The sequence below is a fragment of the Pollachius pollachius genome, assembly GCF_949987615.1.
Source record: "Pollachius pollachius genome assembly, chromosome: 20".
NCBI classification, from domain to species: domain Eukaryota; kingdom Metazoa; phylum Chordata; class Actinopteri; order Gadiformes; family Gadidae; genus Pollachius; species Pollachius pollachius.
The window spans coordinates 15,872,982-15,896,175 of NC_136953.1; the positions used below are offsets into that span (position 1 = coordinate 15,872,982).

The 23,194-nt window shown below is 47.8% G+C and overlaps 1 protein-coding gene across 1 annotated transcript in view; it reads right to left on the reverse strand.

Annotated features, from left to right (window-relative positions):
- Positions 1 to 6,999: 6,999 nt before the first annotated feature.
- Positions 7,000 to 23,194, reverse strand: part of LOC307091132 (solute carrier family 24 member 2) — a gene marked incomplete at both ends in the record, with an annotated part of 47,176 nt that continues 30,981 nt past the window's right edge. Inside the window, 6 exons of the mRNA XM_079758021.1 lie at positions 7,000 to 7,249; positions 8,735 to 8,901; positions 10,269 to 10,358; positions 11,014 to 11,148; positions 18,169 to 18,251; positions 20,473 to 20,571. Coding sequence (XP_079614147.1) covers positions 7,000 to 7,249; positions 8,735 to 8,901; positions 10,269 to 10,358; positions 11,014 to 11,148; positions 18,169 to 18,251; positions 20,473 to 20,571 — 824 coding nt within the window. The remainder of the gene's footprint in view (positions 7,250 to 8,734; positions 8,902 to 10,268; positions 10,359 to 11,013; positions 11,149 to 18,168; positions 18,252 to 20,472; positions 20,572 to 23,194) is intronic.

Consider the following 23,194-nt stretch of genomic DNA (forward strand, 5'->3'; position numbering starts at 1 on the left):
CAACTCCCACTCCGCAAATAGTTTGTCGGATAATGTGAGAACCGAAGCGATCAAATAATCAAAAAGTGTGTTAGACACACAGATTTCCCCCTCTATAGGTTTCCTATCACAGGATGTATTGTTTATATACAATTACCACAGTACAGCGTGAGAATTAAACTTGGTTATTATACCAGCATAAAGGTATTATATAACACAGTGGATTGTATCTTTTATGCCTGCTACCAGTTGTCAAATTCTAGTTTATAAGTAAATCATATAGTTTCCACATTATTAAAACTTTTTAAATTATTTCAACACAGCCTGTAGTATTTCAGAAATCATACCTAATCGATACTATCATTCTGGATTCAAGCTAAGTACATGAATACAAAACCTGGAGACATACTCATTCTTATGAAAGCTAAAGCTGAATATCATAACAAAGTCCTTCTATTGGAGTCTCATGGTGTCAAAATTCAAAAACAGGATGAACAATAAACAGAGCAAACCTTTGTGGTTGAGTACATTCACCAAAGCAGAGGCTGACCCATCCAGCCGCTCCTCCGTGGTGCCCAGGTGGCTCGGCGAGGATTCGTCCCTCTGGTCTGGGGTCCAGAGCTCCGAGGGGGAACCTCTCCCTCCGCCTCAGGGTGTCTGCCTGTCCTTCAGTGACCTCGGCGAGGGGAGCGCGAGGCGTCTGGGGCTGAGCGGGGCTGAGTGCCGAGCAGGTTAAGTAGCGGCCCGCTCACACACTCACTCGCTCCGCTCTCTGCGCTCCCCAGTGACTTCATCGGGCCGCCGCTCTGTTCACAGGGCGGGCTTGGGTCTGACTCAGCGAAACGGGCCAGAAAGTTTGGCCAGGAGAGGAGGGGGGGGGGGGGGGGGGGGGCAAGACTGACATCACTCTCTACTCCAGTTCCAGTTGTGTGTGTGTGCGTGTGTGTGTGTGTGTGTGTGTGTGTGTGTGTTGTGGGTGCGTGTGTGTGTGTGTGCGTGTGTGCGTACGTGCTTGGTGCGTGTGTTTCTGTGTGTGTGTGTGCACACGTGCATGTGTGTGTGTGCACATGTGCATGTGTGTGTGTGTGTGTGCGTTCTCTCTGACGATAACTTTTTATGTTCAAAGTCAATCCCCCCCCCCGCAGACAAACAACTCCCCAGGAAACTCTTAAGCTATGCGCAAGGAAACAAATGGACTTTCTTTGAGTTCCTGCAAATAAGTGACAGAAGAGAAGAGTTTGGTGGCCCCTCAGTGCCCTTAGATCGAAGAGCTGACTCACAACGGGCCCTGGGTGGATTTAAGAACTGCACTACTGCACAATGTCTTGGGAGGCCTGACACAGACACACACATACACAAACACAAACACACACACGCACACACACACATACACAGACATGCACACACGCACATAAACACACAGACATGCACACACACACACACGCACACGCACACACACACACGCACGCACACATACACAGACATGCACACACACATGCACACACACATGCACACACACATGCACACACAGACAAACACACACACAGACACACAGACACACACGGTTAGAGATGCATTGTGATTCACAACTGTGATTAAGCAATGCAAGGCATGAAGCCTGAGGCTGTGGTTTTTGCTGTGACTATGTTGTGTCTGGTTCTGTGGGCCGATGGTGAAACACATGGTGGGAGAGAGAGTGCTGTTGGTGTGCCCCCTAATGTATGAGATTGTAAGAGCCGAAATGTTCGTAATCCTGTCAAAATTAACCACTTAACTAACTTCGATAGGGCTCGTCCATCAGACTGTGTCAGGGGAGTTTTTTTCGGCAACACTTATGAGAGGACTCAAGAGAATTCAAGAGAAATTTAAAAAAAAATGCACTTTAAAACACAACAATGTCTTTCCACAATGACTGATCATTTCAAGAATAATCACTCATTAGTGATGGGGGAAACAAACAAACATGACTACCATCACAATAACTAATCATCCAATGTTCTTTAGATCCGAAATGGAGGAGGTCATGGCAAGGTCATTACGATGTAAAAGCCCTATTGTTAGTTCATTTAAAAATAGATATGCTTATAGTTTATACATTGATTGTTTATATGTATAGAAATTACAAATAGTAATTTCAGACGTTTTTAGACTTTGGACTTTCTATTAGATTAAGGTTCTTGGGAACCAAACGAGTGTGTTCCAGGGACATCAGAGCGTCATGATTCAGACGGATGAGTCATCATCAGCGAGCCAATAACAGAGCGGCAACGACCGGCTCCCAGCCCAACAGGAAACAGGTCTGCAGATGGAAGTCACCGAAATAAGACAGACTGGCAGAAGGTATAAATAGAGCTGGAAAGATGGTTTTAATTAAATCGTGCGTTCGACTAGGCTTACTCTACCGAGCCTTGTCAAGAATAAGTACTGTTAGGCTACAGTGGTTTTATTTATTTATTTATTTATCTGTTTTTCCTGCTTATTACATCAAGGCAAATTATTTGAATTAGGAATGGGTTGACCGTTATTCTGTGTGTAAACTCAAATCTTTGCCCTTCATTAGACACCGGGCAGTGATGTTTCAATGTTAGATGACACTGTTGAATACCAGATAAATAGGTCATGAAAACACCATGCTTAATCCAATTTATTTTAATCTATCCTTTATCCAAAATTGGATGGCAATAAGGGCTATGACTTTTGAATCACTAACATTGCATTGGCGAGTTAAATCCACAAGATGGCGCTGTAACAGATATTTCCTCCACCGCAGTCGGTAAAAAAAAAAGCGGTCGTTTTCACCGTTATTGATTTTGTGTCAAATCAGCCGGTAACTTTTAACACCAGTTCGGCTTCAATAGCCTATATAATGTATCATGAAACCATCAAACACAGGCGACAAATGGTGTTCCAGTCTATTTGTTGTAATTCTAATAAAGTCAGCTTGTGAAATATCAAGGTCAAATCGGTCACCGAATAAACATTGTGCCTTGCATAACAGGGGCAGCTGCAAATTAAGGCAAGTATTAATTGCATTCAATACATTTTTCATTATTGGATGATAATTGCAAGTAGGTCATTCATTGGGCCTAATCAAAATGCAGCAATAGAACAAATGCAGGACATCTTTTGAGTATTTTCTGTATCATCTTTATTAGTTTTGTCTTACACTTTGTGTCTTTACATAAAGAGACATGTTGCTTTTACACATATAGGTTATATGGTTATTTTGGATCTGTATATATGTACATCCTAAGTCAATCTTACAATAACACAGAAAATAAAAACATTTACAATGCAAATGTGAACTCTTGGTCTCAACGATTCTCTGTTGCATACCCTATGACCCCCACCAATGCAGTGGCGGCCAGCCTCATGCCAAACCCGTTGATTTGCAATCTCGCTAGCTCCCAGTTCTCACACAAATACATCATGAAAACTACAGAAAAAAATTAAAAGAAGAAGAAAAAAACCTATTTGTGAGATGGGGAAAATGAGCGCACACACACACGTTAGTCCGAAGACGCTGTAATAATAAAGAGTAACGCCACAGAACCCTAAAATGGCCGTTCTGTCGGGATGGTTCGAGTGGTAGGACTGAATTAAATAACCTTTGACCTAAGTAAAGAAAAGGGACGAAGAAGGAATCGAGGTGTTGGGGGCGCAGTGTAGATTGAGATGAGCAGTGAAATGTGCTTCGAGTGCTGCATACATACCTATGATTATAAAAGTCTTTAATAAAGTCTAATAGAAAAAGGAATACCAAAATAGCCGTTTTTAAACTGAGGTCCTTGCATTTCCAGGCGGACGACCGGATGAAGAACAGGTCTGTCGAGCACTGTGCCGCGTGACTCGCTCCACTGCGAGCGGGTAAACATGTGTTACGATTCCTTTTGCCCATCAACACAAGTGCGTGTGTACCCAAATGACGAAAAGAAGGAAAGGAAAAAGGGTGAATGTGTGGTAAAAATAATCGTAACTTTGATTGATAAACTGATACACGTAAGGAGGCCGTATTTTAAGCCCATGTCTTCCAAATATACTGAGAGTCTAATGCATATAAATCCGAGAGTTTCAACGGTACTAAGTTCAAAATAAGTGTTTTGTGTCATTCCTCGTACTCATCGTCACCCCATCCCGATCCATCGATCAATAAATAGTAAAATATATTGTAAATAATTCACCACCGCGCGCAAACCGCTTGGATTCCTCAGGTCCCGGGGGGGGGCAATTCTTAGCGGCGAAAGCAGAGATTCTTATTTACAAAGTAAAAGCGTGACCTCGCCCGACGTGTCCTGTGTGGAACGGGATTCATACAAATGAACAGAGTTGAATAAGTTGGTCTAGCTCACCTGTACACTCAAATGGGTAACCAGCCCAAGTTCCATGCATGCACTTCTCTACCCCCCCCCCCCCCCCCCCTCCCCAAATCCCCGCCCCCACAACGGCCCCCTCCCTTCCCACCCCCCCCCCACCTCACACATTCAAATAATCTACCTTCTATTATTTTACAGAGATTCTACATGGCTAACTGTACAGACTGCGCTGAGGTAAAGCAGATGTTTCTTGCCGTTTAAAGTTCTAAGAGGAAAACGTACGAGGGAGGTTTTGGGGTTCAGTGTTTTGGGGTTCGCTTTTTTAAAGGGGTGGGGGTTATCTTTTTCGGCAGTGGGGTGGTGGGAGGGCGGGTGAGGATGGGTGGAGGGGTCACCACGGACAAGAGGAAGGACACGGGGTAGTTCGATGGGGGGGGGATAGGGGTGGCAATGCTTTTCTTGTCGATACACAGAATATATTGCTATTAGGTTTGTGGTGCACACATTCAACGTAGCTTAGTAGAGATTTTCAATGACGACTGCATAAGAGTTGCTCATGGCATAACAAACGTTTTTCAGTTTTTCCATATAAAACACTTTTTTTTTTTCTCCATGTTTTTTTTTGCTATTCGTTGCAAAATACTGATAGTGTAACATATTTGTCGATTAATCGCGGGGAACGGTAGGAGTGTGATGCTTTAATATACAGATTGCACACATGCAGACAAGAGCACCCAGTGGTTAGAAAGGAAATTGCACACAATTGCTAGATATCAGCGACCGCACATTTTAACATTGTTCTACTTATAGGTGGAGCTGTGTTTTGCATGAAGCAACTCGTGAGTTTGACACGTTTTGAAAAGTAGTATACGTTTGTTTTGCTCAAAAGGTATACATTTTTGGTTTTTAACTCATTAAAGGTTGATTGGTATATATTACGTCTTCTCTCCAAAAAATGTCTTTATTAATTTTTTTATACATGCATTTTGCACTCCTCCACTCAGTGTGTGTGTGTTTGCGTTTGTGTGTTCATGTGTGTGCGTGTGTGTGTGTGTCAATGTGTTGCCGTAGCGGGTGAGCCGGTGAGCCCGATTCCTATTGGTTGAACGAAGCGCACTACAAACACTACTCTAATCAACCATGACTGCGGTCAACATTGAGCTACGAACTGTCGTTTTCCACACACACACACACGTCCTTATCTCCTCACTGATTCAGCGGTTTTGTCCTTTTTCAACCAGTGAAAAGATTCAGAAGTCCCGGCATACATCTCCAACAGTTTCTAAATCAGTGTCACACTGTCGTATGGATTGTTTGTCGATGTTATTTTTTTCTCCTACCTGTTTAGTTCACGGTAATCATGGGTAAGTATATGGGAAGCCACTGCAAGCACTACTAATATTATTCTTTGTCTTTTTTTTCTTTGACCGATGGGAACATGTGCGTCTCACGGCGAAAGTTAATACGCAAACGTCTGCAAACCCAAGAGAGGAACATGAACGGATCGGACCCGAGGCCTAACACTGCTACAGTTCAACTTCTGCTACGTCTATCAGTCAGGACGACTCTGCATCCCAATAAATAAATAAATAAATAAATAAACTCAGTCAATAAATAAATGCAAGGGAAACTTCCGCAGAGCGAGAGAGAGAGAGAGAGAGAGAGAGAGAGAGAGAGAGAGAGACATTCAGTGGCGTGTATAAAAAGTGACATCTCGTTGGGGGGGGGGCATGTGATTGGAGGAGGGGCTTCTATCAGGGGCACGAGATGAGTGTGGAAAAAAGTGAAAATAAGTTCATCTTGCCCGTCGGTCGTCGCATGCGAGACGTCACGGCCGTATCTGTCGTGGGCCGTCGCCACAGCGCCCGGGACAGCGTCTCAACCCCGCAATGTACCGTCGGTCGCCATGGTACCGTACTTTTGTTTGGTTTCCCACTTCCCCCAAGCCTTGACGCCATCCTTAACGCCGAGCCACGCAGTCGTCCATAGCCTCCTCCCCTCCCTCCTCCTCCAATCAGCTCTTCAGTAAATCCTTTGTTTATCGCCGGCGTGTCTCCTCTGAACCTCGTTGTCTCCGGAGGCCGCTGAGCTGTAAACCCCGCCCTCAGCTCCGCCCGGCCCCCCCTATAAACCAGCATTAGGAGTGACAGTGTATTTCGTTGCGCATCCACCCACGCCGTTCCAGACCGCTGCCTCTCTCTCCAACCCGGCGTGGCACCGGCGTTTTCGCCGCCTCAACCTTAAGTCCTCCCCCCCACCCGCCCACCCTACCGCTCTCCGTGCCCCAGCTTACTGCTTGAACACCGGGAGAACCCCAACCCGCTCGGCAGGTCTGTCCGCCGGCCTTCTGCCCCTCCTGGGGGAAAACCCCCGTTCCTGTGGTTCCTCCCGTCTCCTGCAGCCCCGCCTGCTCGGCTCCCTGTCAGAGAGTCCTGCGGGCGCGGATTGGCCGGCTGGGGGTGCGGGGTTGGGGGTGGAGGAAGGGGTGGGGGCGAGGAAGGGGTGGGGGCGAGGACGAGGGAGGGGGGAGTTTTGCGCCGACCCGGGCAGGACGTATAAAGGACAACGATGGAGGTGGCGGCGATGAGGCTAAACGATGGCTTGGAGGTCCGAAGGTGGGGTGAGGGAACGTTGGGGTCGGGGGGAGGGCTTGGGGTGGTGGTGAGGGGGGGGGGGGGGGGGTGAGGCGGGGGGCGGGGGGGGGCGCTCAGATGGACACGGGGCAGGCGATGATCGTCTTCTCCAGCATGACGCTGACCACCAGGAAGGCGAAGTAGAGCAGGAACATGATGAAGCCCAGTAGCTTGCTCATGCGCCACTTACAGGCGGCGATGGAGATGATGACGAAGATGAGCATGAGGAAGAGGAGGACGATGGCGCAGAAGAGCCCGTTGGAGCTCACCTTCACCGGCTGCAGGCCGTTGATGAAGGACCACATCAGCCATGGGAAGGGCAGCCTGTAGGGGTGGGGGGGGGGGGGGGGAACGATAAGGCGTTAAACGATCGGTGAACACAGATCCGCCGAGAGACGGAGGAAAGCGCGCAGAGCGTTTTAGATTTTTTTAAAGATTTAATTTCGATTGATTGAATTCATATAGCGCTCTTCCACCAGTGTGTAGCCCCCATTTTTGCATTTTTATCCTTTTTATTGTAGAGTGAGATAAACGGGAAGGTGTGGGAGAGAGAGGGGACATGAGGACATGCAGCAGAGGACCACGGGCAGGAATCGAACCCGGTCGCTGATGGTACGCGCTCTACCTGGTGAGCAGCCAACGTTGTGATCTGTGATCAGCGTCGTCGATGGACACGGACGTTAACACCGACTCCCCGAGAGACATAACTCTCTCCTTTCATTATCTTCCATAAACGAGGAGTTCATTTTTCTCGTTTCATCGCACACATAACTCATCTCCCCCCCCCCCCCCCCCAACCCCGACGGACGCCAGGGCGATCGGGTGGTAACCACTTTGCCTCATCCTGAGAAACCGAACGAGGGGCCTTAAAAACATTTCTGCGCTTCTGGGATCGGACGAGGAAACGTAAATCCACCTCCGCCCTCGTCTTTTAAACCCCCTCGCCCTCCAGGGTAGCAGTGCTCTTTGCGTTGGGGGGGAGCCTAAAGCACCCATAGGGGCTGCCGCTTGGCTGACATGTCATCTAGTGCCGTTGTAAAACCAGCTTTGAAAGTCATTACCACGCAGGACCCACGCGTTGCTTTATGGTCGTAAACTCCTCTTTCTCATTTTAATCCTGGGATCTTTTCAGGAAACCTTTCCTGAGGTTGTTTAGTGTTTCTTGGGCTGAGAAGGGACGAGGGCATAGGGGCCGGGTTACCTTATAGTCACTGTTGTCGAAGGTAGAAACACTAACGTAATAGAACTACTGCTATCATGCTTTGGCCCTACGATTTAGTTGACATTACCATAGGGTAGTGGCGATGAAGGAGAAAATGTATTTTGGTTGTTAGCGCCCTCATCTACTTTGGAGTTTGCTTTGGATAAAAGCTGATAATAGAGAAAATGTTAACAGTGAATTTGTATCTGTATTGTTTCCTGAATTATTTTTGTAAATGTAATTTATTTTGTCTTCTCTTTCCTTTGTCTCTCTTTTGATTTACACGTGTGTCAATCATATATTCATGCTGTCTCACAGAAACATAATCATCATTGTCTTATGATCATGCAGTCTCACAGAAACATAAACAAAACACTGTGCTGGATGCAAATCCATCGCCGGTGAGTCACGCCGGAGCTAAGGGTCATGTGGGGGTCGAGCTAGAGGTCACGCAAGGGGGTCGATCTAGGGGTCAAGAGGGGGGTCGAGCTAGAGGTCACGCAAGGGGGTCGATCTAGGGGTCAAGAGGGGGGTCGAGCTAGAGGTCGAGGGGAGGGTCACGTGAGGGTCATGTGGAGCTCGAGCTAGGGGTCACGCTGGGGTCGTACCCGATGGTGATGTCGAAGATGTTGGAGCCCACGGAGCTGGACACGGCCATGTCGCCCAGCCCCTTGCGGGCCACGATGACGCTGGTGATGAGGTCCGGGATGGACGTCCCCGCCGCCAGGATGGTCAGCCCCATGATCTCCTCTGTGATGCCCATGGTCTCGCCCACCTGTAACCACGGCAACAGACATACACCTGTCAGGACTTCAGTTTTCATGTTTCTTTGCTTTATTTTCATTATCGTTTTTTATGCTATTATATTATAATACATAATATATATACAGTCAATTATATTATATTATGTTATAATTATTATTATTGTTATTTATTTTGTACACAGTTTGCTTTTAACATTTAAAAAGGTAAAATTAATTAAAACGTCTCGATTGAAGGATTATAAAGAAGGTCTGGAATGAGGAATGAGGACAAACTGCCCCATTAATCAGTTTTTCTCTCCAAAACGTGTTTGATTGGCAGCTCCCTGGGGCGGAAACTAGGCTGCTGACTGGCGTTGATATTTGTCATCTTTGATTCATCCCCCATTCATTCTGTCAGTTTAAAGAGCGGTTAATATTCACAAGTGGCTAAATTATTAAATGCGTTGCGGGTGAACAGCTCATTAAAGGCAGAGAGCTCTACGGGCCCTCTCAAACAAACTGCTCTTTCCACACTCCCTAAACTCACTCTTTGAACGCGTGTACCAGGCATCAAACGCTGTCTCCTGTTAGAGCAAAAAACATCAGGCGAGTGTACAGCGTCTCCCTAACGTCCCAGTTTGTTCCCCGCTCAACATCTTGTGATCACTCTTCCAGAACTTTCTTTTAGAACTTGCAGTGCGACAGTGTCCGTCCGTCTCTCTCTCTGCAGTAAGAGCGCGCTGGACTCTTGAAACTATAAATACCTCCGGGTACATCCCGCACACACTTCACATCTCAATGTCAAGTCCCGTGCGTATAAATCAATGGGATGGCCTTGTTAGGAGTGCGATGTTGGCTCGGCTTTCGTTCGCCAAAGTAAGTTTCCCCCAAACTTCTGCTGTCTGAAATTCTGGAAGGAGCCTCTTTAGTCTGAGTGGAGATGCTCCTGCCTCAACATTAGAGGGGGGAGGGGGCGGTTTACGAATGAATACCTGACTTTTGGGGGGTCTCTAAAAAATGGCCGCCCAAAACATTGACAGTGAGCCCGGACAGTTGAAAGGAGATCACTAAAGAGTTTTTAATTGTATTGTCATGTGAATGCACCATTGCATTCAATTACAGCTTACAAATGACCAAGTCTTATGTCGGCAGTTCCTTTCTAATTGTTATTTGACAAGCTAATGTAAAAGCATGTATTAAACATAACATTTATTTCAGTCAAAGGACAAGTAAAGGCAGACATGTTTTTCTCGTGTAACTAAGGCATTCACGGTCTATTAGAGTGCTCCTTTTTTTCACTCATTCATTGTTGACAAGTGAACAAAGGGTATCTTCGGGGTAAACAATTCTTATGAATTAGATTTATTATTGTGGGGGAAATGGCCCGCGGCCCAGGTACCTGATGGGCCCACCACACCATCAGGTAGGAGAAGGCTGCGATCCACACGATGGACCCAATGAAGGAGATGGGGAAGAACTTCTTGGCCGACTGCGGTGGAAAAAGGGGGTGAGGAGGGGGGAGATGGGGGAGAGAGGGGGGAGGAGATGGGGGAGAGAGGGGGAGGAGATGGGGGAGGAGGGGGGAGGAAGGGGAGGAGGGGGGAGAGAGGGGGGAGGAGATGGGGGAGGAGGGGGGAGGAGATGGGGGAGAGGAGGGGGGAGGAGGGGGGAGGGAGGGGGGAGGAGATGGGGGAGGAGGGGGTGAGAGGGGGAGGAGGGGGGAGAGAGAACACGTAATGAAACGAAATGTTGCAGACGTACGAAAAAGAAGGGGACATTTTAGCATTTGCTGCAAAAAAAACATCAGCGCCTGCAGTGGAGCCGAGAGGGGGGGGGCACTTTGGTGAGGAGAATCTAGAACACACACACACACACACACCACAAACACACACACACACATACACACACACACACACATGCATAGGCACACACGCATGCACACACACACAAGCACACACATGCATACGCAGAAATGCATACGCACACACACACGCACAAACAGGCACGCACACACACACACAGAAACACACACGGTCACACACACACGCGCACACACATACACACACACGCACACATACACGCACACACACACCGACCCACACGCACAGACACAGACACACACACGCACACACCCTCGTACGTACGTTCTTCCTGACGTCGGGCAGCGTGAGCCAGAGGGGGAGAACGATAGGCATGACGACCATGTAGGTGAAACGCTTGCGGTAGGTCTCGGGCCAGGAGAGGCTCAGGGGCTGGTCCTCCTCCTCTTCGTCTTCAGCCTGGAGGAAGAGGAGCAGGGACCACACACAGGACAGGACGCAGTGAGTCAGGTGTTGTGACGGGGAAAAGGCTGACCGAAGAATGACCGTGCCCGAATCCTCTCGACAGAGTCATGTGGAGCCTCTGGGTGTTAGGCACACACACAGGCACACACGTGCTCACGCACACACACACACGCACGCACGCACACACACACACGCACGCACGCACACACACTCAATTATATATGTCTTACATACAGCGCTTTTATAGTCATTCAGAGACACAAGAGAATGAGAGTAAAAGTTTCAATCAATTGTCTAAGCGAAACATTTAAGAGCATTGAAGGCCAATTAAGTAGCAGGAAAAGGAACAAAGAGGTTACCCGTTAAAGGCAATTCGAAAAAGCTGTACCAAATGCCCAAAACGAGTTCTGCGTTGGCCTTCATCTTAAACATTGCAGTTTCTCCGGGGGGGAAGACGGATGAGACTCTATGCTCATTTGGGATTCAGGAGGCCAGGGGCAGCCATAAGTCAGTCCATGACAGTGAACAGACTTCACCGGCGGCCGTTCCTCGCTGACCTCCAGACGAGAGGATTGCTTGATGACTTTCTATTTGGGAAATTGCTCCGACCCAAGGCTGGGCGATGTGCGGGGTCTCCCACTCCAGCAATCAGGGGCCCATCAGCGGGGCTGTGGTGGACGGGCTCCCCTCAGGTGACCCCGGCAGCGGCCCCCTTGTCTCTGGCTGTGAGGGTGTGACGTTCGCTATGAACCGAGTAGGTCTGAGCCAAGTGTCATCGGACCTTTAGGTTAACGTGAGGTGATCCACTGTTTACCCGTAAATAAATCTATTCTATAATAGTTCTATATTATTATATAGAACTTTGCTGAGTCATTCCTACCTCTGGGAGGGGATTGACATGCAGACAAACATGTAATCCAGAAGCGAGCATATGTGTTTGCAGCGAGAACTGTTCTTGTTAATGTGGATTTAAGGCATATTCGCCTTCTTTTAAATTAAAGCAAATATACATGATTTGTAAACATGCAAACAAAAACACACCCACCGACACACACACTACCAACGCATTGGCACAGGCCGAGGATAAAGGCATAAACAAAACACCTTTGAGACTGGAAAGAAGTCTCAGTCCCTTTGTATCCAATTACACAGGAAGGCCAGGAGGGACCTCGGAGACAGGCCCACACATGCAGATCCTCACAGACGCACGGTGGTGAGGTACGCTCAGTCGGAGCCGGCGCCATTTAGGGAGCTGATGTTCACCATACAACATAAACAACTTTCTTTCCTTTATTTATTTTTAAAGATGACAGAATCTAAGGAATGGAGGCGGAACGCAGAACAAGAATCAGGAACGGCCCAAATAAATAAATCACCCAAAAAACAACTTCCAAAAAATTTGTGTGTGTGAGCATGCACGCACACACTCAATTCTATATTTTATTTATTCAGCTTTTATAATCACAGAGAAACACAACAAAACGAGAGTAATCTTATCCTAGCTATCTTTATTGTATACAGGGAATGGGTTAACCAAGTGATTGTTAGTGCTTGTGTTACGTATTTTAAGCACATGGGCTACCATACATAGCCACTAGGAAGTAGGATCGAACACATAAGCCGTAATTACCATACATAGCCACTAGGAAGTAGGATTGAACACATAAGCTGGAATTACTATACGTAGCCACAAGGGGGGCAGGACCCGACATATAAGCTGCAATAACTATTCCAGCCACAGATGGAAGCACCTTTAGACAGGTGAGGAGGGCGGAGCCAATACGACACATAGGCCATGCCTACTCGGTATTACAGCAGGGCCTGGAGCCAACGAAATCAGAAACATCCGGCAGTCCATACTAGGGAGTTAGATACAGAGGCCTGCTGTTTGTCGCTCACACGCGTGTCCATACAATTCCCCTCCTTTTGCTTCATAGTTACCATACCGAAATACTTTAACAAATAAAGTGAGTTAAAAGCGATCCGAATTAGACTACTTTCTTCAAGAACGCAACACTTGGCACTTGGTTCTATGAACATCCTTACTGTCCCTACAGCGATATATTGTTTCACTTTCTTATGGCAAATGTGCTTATTGTAAGACGCTTTGGATAAAAGCGTCTGCTAAATGACCTCAATGTTACTGTAACGTAAAAGAAGAACGAAATATAAAATATAATATATATATGTCTTGTCGCAGCAAAAACATTAATAAACAAGGAGCACTGTGCACCTTATCTACTTGGCGTTGACCTTGCTAAAGACGTACCCCAGCGCGGCCCCCAGAAAGAGCAGAGCAAGGGGCTTCTGGAAGTTGGCCTGATGCCTCTCCCTCTCGCCGTGACGAGCCAAGGTTCCTGCCCCGTAACCTTGGCGATCAGCGGCAGCCAAACAAAAGCTGCGCTGCGTTGCATATCCGCGGCGAGCGCTTCCCGCCGCCTGCCTGCCGCCCCTCCACTTCCAGATGGCCGCATTGTGTGTTCCGGGAGCGGTTCCTTCGCTCCGCAGCAAACGCAGAGCGAGCCGGAAAGCGCTGGATGTTTTGAAGCGGGTCATTGAGGTGCCTCCTAAACACCCAGCGGCTCGCAGTCAGAGACTTTAGCTCGTCGAATACAGCGAGGACATTGCCGACGTCAGCACCAAACTTTGAAAAGGTTTGAGGGACTGAGGGAGAGTTTAGCTGCTTGCGCTTGACAGTTGGCCCCAATCTTAGATTTCCCACAATGCTCGTCGTTTCACATCCTGGCCCCTGATGATGAACTCGTCGTGGTTGAGTGCTTGGAAGACACCAAAATACCAACGTTTAGCTGCTCGACGGCTGGCTGCCACTTTACATTTCCCACAATCCTCATTGTTTAACCTCCAGGCCTGATTGTCGTCACGGCGCCGTGCTTTCGACACACCGTCCATGTGTTTATTTATAATTTGCTTCCCGGGTCGAGACATCCAACGGGCTGCCGTGTCCCCCCACCCCTCCCCCTCCCCTCCCGCCGGCGTTGGATCCAAAATGTCAGCGCCGGGGGGGACGTTTCCTGCCCTGCGGCGCGGTTCCCAAACGGAGGCTGAACAGCGGAGGGGGGCTGACATTTACTGCTTTGGGTTTTCCACTGAGGGCCCCGTCTCCCCCAGGGAAGGTACGCACACGTCCACCACTACTACAACGCTACGCTGCAAGACAGCGGACGTTTGAGAGGGGCTGCAGACTGTAATACACACTGTGATGTAAAATCACTACGGGATATAGGTTACTGTTCCCAACATGATAGTTACTAACCCCTACATACTGGTTACTATTCCCTCCATACTAGTAACTAACCCCTACATACTAGTTACTATATCCTACATACTAGTTACTATTCCCTACATACTAGCAAGTATCTCCTACATACTAGTTACTATTCCCTCCATACTAGTAACTAACCCCGACATATTGGTTACTATTCCCTCCATACTAGTAACTATCCCCTACATACTAGTTACTATATCCTATATACTAGTTACTATTCCCTACATACTAGCAAATATCTCCTACATACTAGTTACTATTCCCTCCATACTAGTAACTAACCCCTATATACTAGTTACTATCCTCTACATACTGGTTACTGTTCCCAACATGATAGTTACTATATCCTACATACTAGTTGCTACCCCCTGCATACTAGTTACTACCCCCTGCATACTAGTTACTACCCCCTACATACTAGTAACTATCCCCTACATACTAGTTACTACCCCCTACATACTAGTTACTACTCCCTACATACTAGTTAGTAACAAGTATGTAGGGCATAGTAACTAGTATTAGTTACTATGCCCTACATACTAGTGACTATCCCCTAGAAGGCTAGTTATTAAAAGTTACTAACATGTGTGTGATGATGTTAGTTTTTATGTGTCTAAACTAACATGTGTGTGTGATGTTAGTTTGTATCTGTCTACACTAACGTGTGTGTGTGTGGTGTTAGTGTGTATGTGTCTACACTAACGTGTGTGTGTGATGTTAGTTTGTATCTGTCTACACTAACGTGTGTGTGGTGTTAGTTTGTATGTGTCTACACTAACGTGTGTGTAATGTTCGTTTGTATCTGTCTACACTAACGTGTGTGTGTGATGTTAGTTTGTATGTGTCTACACTAACGTGTGTGTGTGGTGTTAGTGGGGACAGCGTGTCGAACCAGGCTGTTGAGTCTGTTGGGTTCACACGCTGTCCTGTTAAATATAGAAAGTGATTAGGGAGGCAGGACTCTCTGATGAATACATGTGAGAGAAAAAACACCACAGAAAAAACATTGAAGAAAGAACAGAAAAATAAGTATACATCTAAAAATAACTTGTTTAGCTGCGTGTCCCACTGTAGTCTCGTAAAATATTAGATAAATAGAATCAATACCATTCCTGCAGTCTTCCTAAGTAAATCCCTGGTTTTGGGAAACAGGCCCTGAAGGGTATTTCATCTAAAAACGGCATTGGTAGTCAGAGCCTGCGTTCTCATTTGACCTTCCCCGTCTCCCTATTCCCTCTCTGGGTTTTTATAAGACGCCCGGGAGGAATTGAACAATTAGTAAGGCGGTAGCCGGGGGCGACGCGGGAGGGTGTGAACGCCACTTCCTGGCTGACACACACAGAGGCGAGAGGCAGCGAGTGGCAAGAGGCCTCTGGAAATAGAACCACGTACCGAAGGCCCTCAGCCTCAAGCCTGCAGCCTCTTCAAAGACTGCAACCATCAATCACATCTTCAGAGAGCCCTGTTGGTTGTGTTTGTCGAAAGGACGAAACGACTGATCTTAGAGAACAAACGCACACACACACACACACACACACAAAGACGCGCACGCACGCACACACACACACACAGACACACACACACACACCCACACACGTGGCTGGAAAGTCTGTTTTTCTTGATTTTTAATTGTTTGAAGTCCTCTAGAAAATTGCCCACAGCAATGTATTCTCGTGTGTATTTTGATTGTATTGTTTAGTATGTATGTGTTCCTTATATTATTTTGTTGGGTCGTTTCTACAGAAGCCAACGGTTGGTCCTCGGCAGCGATGGAGTTTGAGCGATCAACGTTTTCCTTGGTGCACGGGGGCTATATATAGCCCAAGAGTGATCGGTCGATCTGAAAAGCAATGTGGTGCAGAGGAATGGATCGATAGCAGATGATCATATTGCTGAATAAGTCTCACTTCCTGGGTCTCTCTTGCGGTGTCCAATCTCGGCTCTCCATTATCTGCCCCGGTACGTTTACGTTTGTACGGGGGTGGTAATAAAGAGATGGGGGTAAAGGGGGTATTTTGACCTCATAGTGGCAGGTCTTCCTAAATCATTATGGAGAACAGGGAATATAAACCTATTGAATATAAACGGTTAATTGAAAAAGCATGACGTTGTGCCGAGTTTCGGATCAATACAATTCTATAGATATATAATATAACAGCATGGGAGAGTAACATAAAAAAATATACTAATACAGTCACAAGGAAAATAAACCACACGCTTCGTCGTATCAAACCGTGTGAAAAGGGAAAAAATGGGATTACTCTTAATACCGACGATATCTTTCCATCAACGTCCAAAGGCAAAGCCTGAAGGGTACAAGGAATCCCGGTAAGTGAGACAAACGTTCTCGCCTTCCCGCGTTCCTTTTGGCCAGCGGGACGCCGTTGGACCGCCAGCGCTCCTGCGTAATCAAGATGGCGCCCGTGGCTTTCCTGACGGCGGCGTGCGGTGACCCGGCCGGCCTCTCCCTCCTCCACTGAGCGACTTTGATTTGGCGTCCTCTCGCTCTGAGATCACCCTGGGCCATCTGTCTGTCTGGCGGCGTGCCGCCTCCCACCGCCAGCGCTCGAGATGCTGCGCACACACTGGAGCGCACGTGCGCGTGTGTGTGAGCGTATGTGTGTTTGTGTGTGCGAGCGTGTGTGTGAGATCACGCCGCTCAGCCGGGGAAGGACGGTCGCTCGGTGGAGGGGCATAAACGCGCCCAGCTGCATGCTGGGAAATGAGCTGTGGCAGCGACCTGTGTGGCCTCCACCGTGACCTTTGCATCCATCACTCACTTAGAGGAGAACGAGCGGCCGGGCGGCCGGCACTAAACATTTAAAAGAGACTCAACGTGGAGGCGGGGCCTCTGTGTCCTCGTTAGTATGTTTGTGTCCGTGTGTCCTCGTTAGTGTATGTGTGTGTGTGTGTGTGTGCGTGTGTCCTGGTTAGTGTGTGTGTGCGTGTGTGTCTGTGTGTGTGTTTGTGTGTGTCCGTGTTTCATAGGTCTGTGTTTGTTCCCTAGGTGTGTGTGCGTGTTGTTTAGGTCTGTGTGTGAGAGTGAGTGAGTAGGTGAGTGAGCATGAGTGTGTATGTGTGTGTCTGTGATTCCTAGGTGTGTGTGTGTGTGGATTCCCATATGTGTGTGTGCAGGCGAGTGTGTGTGTGTACGTGTGTTCCCTAGGTGTGTGTGTGTGTGTGTGTATGTGTGTTCCCTAGGTGTGTGTGTGTGTGTGTGTGTATGTGTGTTCCCTAGGTGTGTGTGTATGTGTGTTCCCTAGGTGTGTGTATGTGTGTTCCCTAAGTGTGTGTATGTGTGTTCCCTAGGTGTGTGTATGTGTGCGAGTGAGAATGAGTGAGTGGGTGAGGGAACGTATGTCTGTGTGTGTGTTGGTGTTTCCTAGGTGTATGCATACGCGTGCGAGGGTGAGTGTGTGCGTCAGTTTCCTAGGTGTGTGTGTGTGTGTGTGATTCCTAGACGTGTGTGTGTGCATGTGCTAGAGTGTGTGTCTGTGTGCGTTTGTGTTTCCAAAGTGTATGTGTGTGAGCATGAGTGTGTGTGGGGGTTTCCTAGGTGTGTGTGCAAATGTGTGTGGGGAAGTGTGTTGTGTGTTTCCTAGGTGTGTGTATGTGTGTGCATGTGTTAGAGTGTGTGTCTGTGTGGGTGTGTGTTTCCAAAGTGTATGTATGCGAGCGAGAGTGTGTGTGGGTTTCCTAGATGTATGCGTATGTGTTCTCTCTCTTACCGCTTCTCCTTCTTGGCCGGCGGTCCCGTTCATGGGCGGTGTCACCTCCACCTCCATGTTGGAGCTGTTGGGAAGGTTCCGGTCTGTGGAGATAAGAGACGAGTGCGATCGTCAGAGCCAGCCGAGGTAAAACCTGGCCGCCATTTTGTACCCTCGAGCCTCTGTACGTGTGAAGGTGCTTACGCGACTATTTGAAGCAAACTATTTCTACTGACGTATTAAATGTTCACGGTGGTATAAGGACACACTAACGTGTGTACAGCAATTAAATTCGAAATCTACACTATATGATTTTTTGACAAAATATGTAACATCAGCATATAGGTTGTAAGATGTTATGCACCGAGCACATAAATGCTCTCCTGGTCCAAATCGGTGGGCTAATGCGACCACACAACCTCTTCAGGGGCCAGACTTACTTAACCGTTCTTATTAAAATAGAACGAGCCCAAAGCCATGTAATCAGATGATTAAACCATAATTGCTGTTCAAATTGGATTAATCCAACGGTGCACGTGACACAGTGGGAGAGGCGGCGCGAGAGCCAGCGTGACTCGAACAAATACAAACGGCTTTGTGTCTGGCTGTGAACGCGCGGTTACAACCGCAACTTCACAGAGGAAGCTGTAGCAGCATGTGTTGTGGTCGTTAAAATGGCTCTTGTCTGGCTGTGAATGGGAAGTTATATCCGCTACTTCGCAGAGGAAGAGTTTAGCATGTGTTGCTATTTTAATGTTATTATGGCTATTATTTTCTCGCATTGTACTATTGTGACAAATGTGGGACTTTTGTCATGGGTAAGACAAGGGGGGGGGGGGACAACTCTGAAAACGAGCAGGAACATCTCGGAAAAATACCCCAAAATATGAAGCATTGTGGGTAAGAAGTTACCTTTTAAGTTTGTTGTGTGAAAAGACTAGTGCACCGTGTCTATTTATATTGCAGGTTTTACAACAGTTAGTTCCGACCAAGTCGTCTGATTGGACAAGAGTCACATGAGTGCTGATATAGAGTATTACAGCACTGGGACTTTTCACTCTGCATGCATCACTCCGCTGCCTGACACACAAGTGTTCCTAATAACCGTTAATTACACTGATGATCGTGAACTATTCGCCCATCGGAATCACACAACCGCCAACAGACTCCTGCTTCAGCGGCCGCACGATAAATTGAAACAGAACCAGTGTTTTGTGTTACTATTTGTTTTGGTGGAGCCCAATAAAAGATTACACAACAAATCGTTATCAGTTGTCCTGTACTACTGTTAACTAATCGATGGCGCTGGTAGAACTGGTGTATAAAAGCAATATCAGAGTCGAAGTCATGCTGTTATACTGAATATATAGAGAGAGAGAGAGAGAGAGAGAGAGAGAGAGGCTGATAACCTACGACCTAATCACAGCCGTGCTGCTATTCAGTATAATGGCACTCCCTCTCATGAGACAGTGCTAAAACACACAACACAGGCGTTCTAGAAGGGCAAGCGGCCATTAAAGCTCACGCATGTTGATGAAAGTGTTAATATGTTAAAGTGAACTGTTAACATAATTTAGTCTTGGCGATAAGTATCAGTGCGTTGCTTTGATGGTTGTGCGGCTTTCACGAGGTCTCTCTCTCTCTCTCTCTCTGTCTGTCTGGCTCTCTCTTTCTCCCTCCCTCCCTCTCTCTCTGCCTCTCTCTCTCGCCCTCACTCTCCCTCGCCCTCTCTCTCCCTCTCTCTCCCTCTCGCTCTCTCTCTCTCTCTCCCTCTCTCTGAACCACTGCTTATCCTTTGGTCTGGTCACCCTTTGAAGTGAGAAACACACATGAATTCCACTTGTCACTGGCTGCGATTGAATTAAGCGCTGATTAAGGACACTTGCAATCAATTTGACAGTTGTGGATAATGACATGCTTGTTTAACTTAGGCTGTGGGAGCTCATTAACAGCCATAGAGATCACTCCCCCCCCCCCCCCCCCCCCCCCCACACACGCACTTGCACAAAGACACACATACACAAAGACACACACACACACACTCGCACAAACACACGATGAATAAGGCATTAGGTGACCATGAACTTTGGGTCAACGCATCTTTGCGAGGGGAACCATTCAATCTGGAAGGTAAATCGTGTCCATAAAGCGCTCTGGATTGCGTGTGGTTCGTTGGGGGGGGGGGGGGGGGGGAGCCGAGGTTTACCAAGCGGCTCCTAACACTCTCCTGAGCGGGGCTCTGGTTAATGTTAATTGTTAATAAGCGTGTTTAAAACGTCGCCGAGCCGGCCTCTCTCCCTGGCGGGGATGGCGTGTTCGACTCACCGGAGCGACTGGCGACGCCGTTGGCCTTCTCGCTGTCCTCCACTTGACACTTCTTCTTGGCGATCTTATGCAGGATGGACGCTTTCTCCCGGAATTTACCTGTTGAAAAAAAAAAACTGTCACAAATCACAGAGACTGTCGCGGCCGGAACGCCACGGGGAGATTCCTCGACTTTCTACGGCTAACTTATAGCTAAGTATTTGCGCGGTGAGATACGACTGGGGAGGGAAAACACCCTGGTTGATAGAGGGCGAAAGCGTTCGTGAGGTACTGCGCTCCAGACAGTGAGAGACCTGATATATCGGATCATATAGCGATGATTCTGCGATGTTCGCCGCCGCTAGATGTTGGCAAGCTGGCAGGAAGGGGAGAAAAAAACGAAAACGTAACACTGACAATATACGCTTCAGAGGTCAGAGGCGGCCCTCGGTTCACTGTACCGCTAACATGTGTCCGACATGTGATCGATAGGATATCAACACGCCAAGCTGCGGTCGCTAGTTCAGCGTTTGGCGGCAACCTCCGACAAATAACAGTATCATAATATCATCAAATATAATATTTAATCAGATCATAATCAGATGTCCTGTATTAAACATACCCTCTGCAAATCCTTATTAAAACACACGTATACACACAGACATACGTCGGGCGACCTTGGACGACCAACCAGTACTTTAAATAATGATTTGTGTCCGAGCCTCGTATGCCAAAGCTCCGGGGAAGTTAAAATAGACCCGCTTGCCAATTGAGCATCATGAGTGGCTTATGCAAGTGCCCCGCGTCCCCTTGACATTCAAAATATTGGCGCACGCAACGGCAATTTGGCCCACACACGCTAATGACTGTCAACGGCTAGTGGAACAATGACTTTCCAAGACACCTATGGCGGCGATTCCTAACCACACTTTTCTCACACAAAAGGCGTCGCAACGCGTTCCTTTGTTTGTGTGTCAATGTGTGCGTCATGTGTCTGAGTTTGAGTGCTGTGTTGTGATTTTTTTCAGTCCAGATGGAGGGAAGGGCTAAAAGCTAATCCATGTATCTGGAGGTTTACACCAACACAAGGCTGCAAATCTGTGCACAAGTCACTGGTGTGCTAGCGGATTGGTTTGGGTTTGAAGTGCCTAGTATAAAATGTAATGCTATTTTCGATACTTTTGTTTTGGTACAAAGAACACGTATTGATATTTAAACAACCATGGAGGTTGCAATCCCTCCTTTATGATTCAAACCTCTTTCATCTCAGAGCAATCTAAGGCAGGGTGACTATACAACCCTTTTCCCGAGCCCAAAATACCACCGCTGTACAGCTGAACCGCGTGAACCCAGTCCGTGTTCATGCGTCTCTCTATCCGACTCCACAGATTGTGCGTACACAGACCGGTCTCTAGGCTAACCTGCCTGCTACGAAACATTGATATTTTATAAACACTGTACACAATTCTTTTTTCTTTTCTATTTTGAAATGAGTCACGGCTGCTGATTGGCCGACGGCTGACGGTTGACATCAGCGCCCTGGCGTCCTCCGGCGGTCTCCGTCGACGACCTCCAAAAAGAAAACGCTGCGTATCTCTACGTCCCCGGCAGGCGTCGATCCGTCTCCTCGCTTGCCCCTGGGGTCGCGGTGCGTCCACTGCTCTGTCCGTCATCCCTCACCCCTCCCGTCTCCCCCCCCCCCCTGACCTCTGACCTCAACACAGAGCCCCATGCTCTTCGGAGACACGCCGCCAGAGAGACGGGTGGAGGATGAACGGACGCGAGTCACGCAACAAACAGACGCACACGCGACACACACACGCGTTGATAGATCCAGGGGACGGTAACACAGTCGCGTTCACGCCTTCCTTCGCCCGGTGCGGTCGGGGGAGGTCAAAACGGTACATGCATGCTTGCACAATGCGGAGAGATTAATATTTATGTGTGTGTGTGTGTGTCGACGCATCAGAGCATGGGCTTTTACTGTCAGGAAGCGAGGTCCTGGGAGTACAGTAAAAAGACTTGACACGCCGGCCTCTGCCGCAGTGGCGGCGGCGGTGGAGCCTCCTTTGAAGGGAGAGTTTCAGCACCGCTGACTTCAGTTCAGCCCGACCTGAATTATGTATCCGATGTCTGTGGGCTTTTAAAAAATAATGTCCTGCTGGACTGGAATCAAAGTGAGGCTCTACATATTTGATAGAACGCAGTGACGCCATAACATGCAATAAAGTATTTTTAGATTGACAGTCGATGTATAGGTTGTAGATAGAGAGAGGGGGGAAGAGAGATAACGAGAGAGAGAAGGAAAGAGAGAGAGAGAGAGAAATAGAGAAGGCGAGAGAGAGACAGATAGCCAGAAAGACAGACACAGAGACAAACAGAAAGATAGATAGATGAAGAGAAACAGGGATAGATTGATATTTATACACCCATCCTAATTGTTGGCAGCGGAAATTCCAATTCTCCCACTGCGGTCGTATACCCAGCTCTGGTTGTGTCCAGACCCCGCAAATTCCAGGAATTTAAACATTACAGAAATTAGATTAGCCCTCATATACGCCATCATCACCTTCCACTGCATCCTCTCCCACCTCCCACGCCCTCCCCCTCACTCCCCCCTTCCTGTCTCCAGCATGGCTGTTATGCAACCACTGGTTCGATGACTCACTCTGGTTCCCCAAACCCTGTGACGTAGGCACGCGCTGCCGGGCCCTGGCACCGGCTGTCCATCGACGAGCCTGTC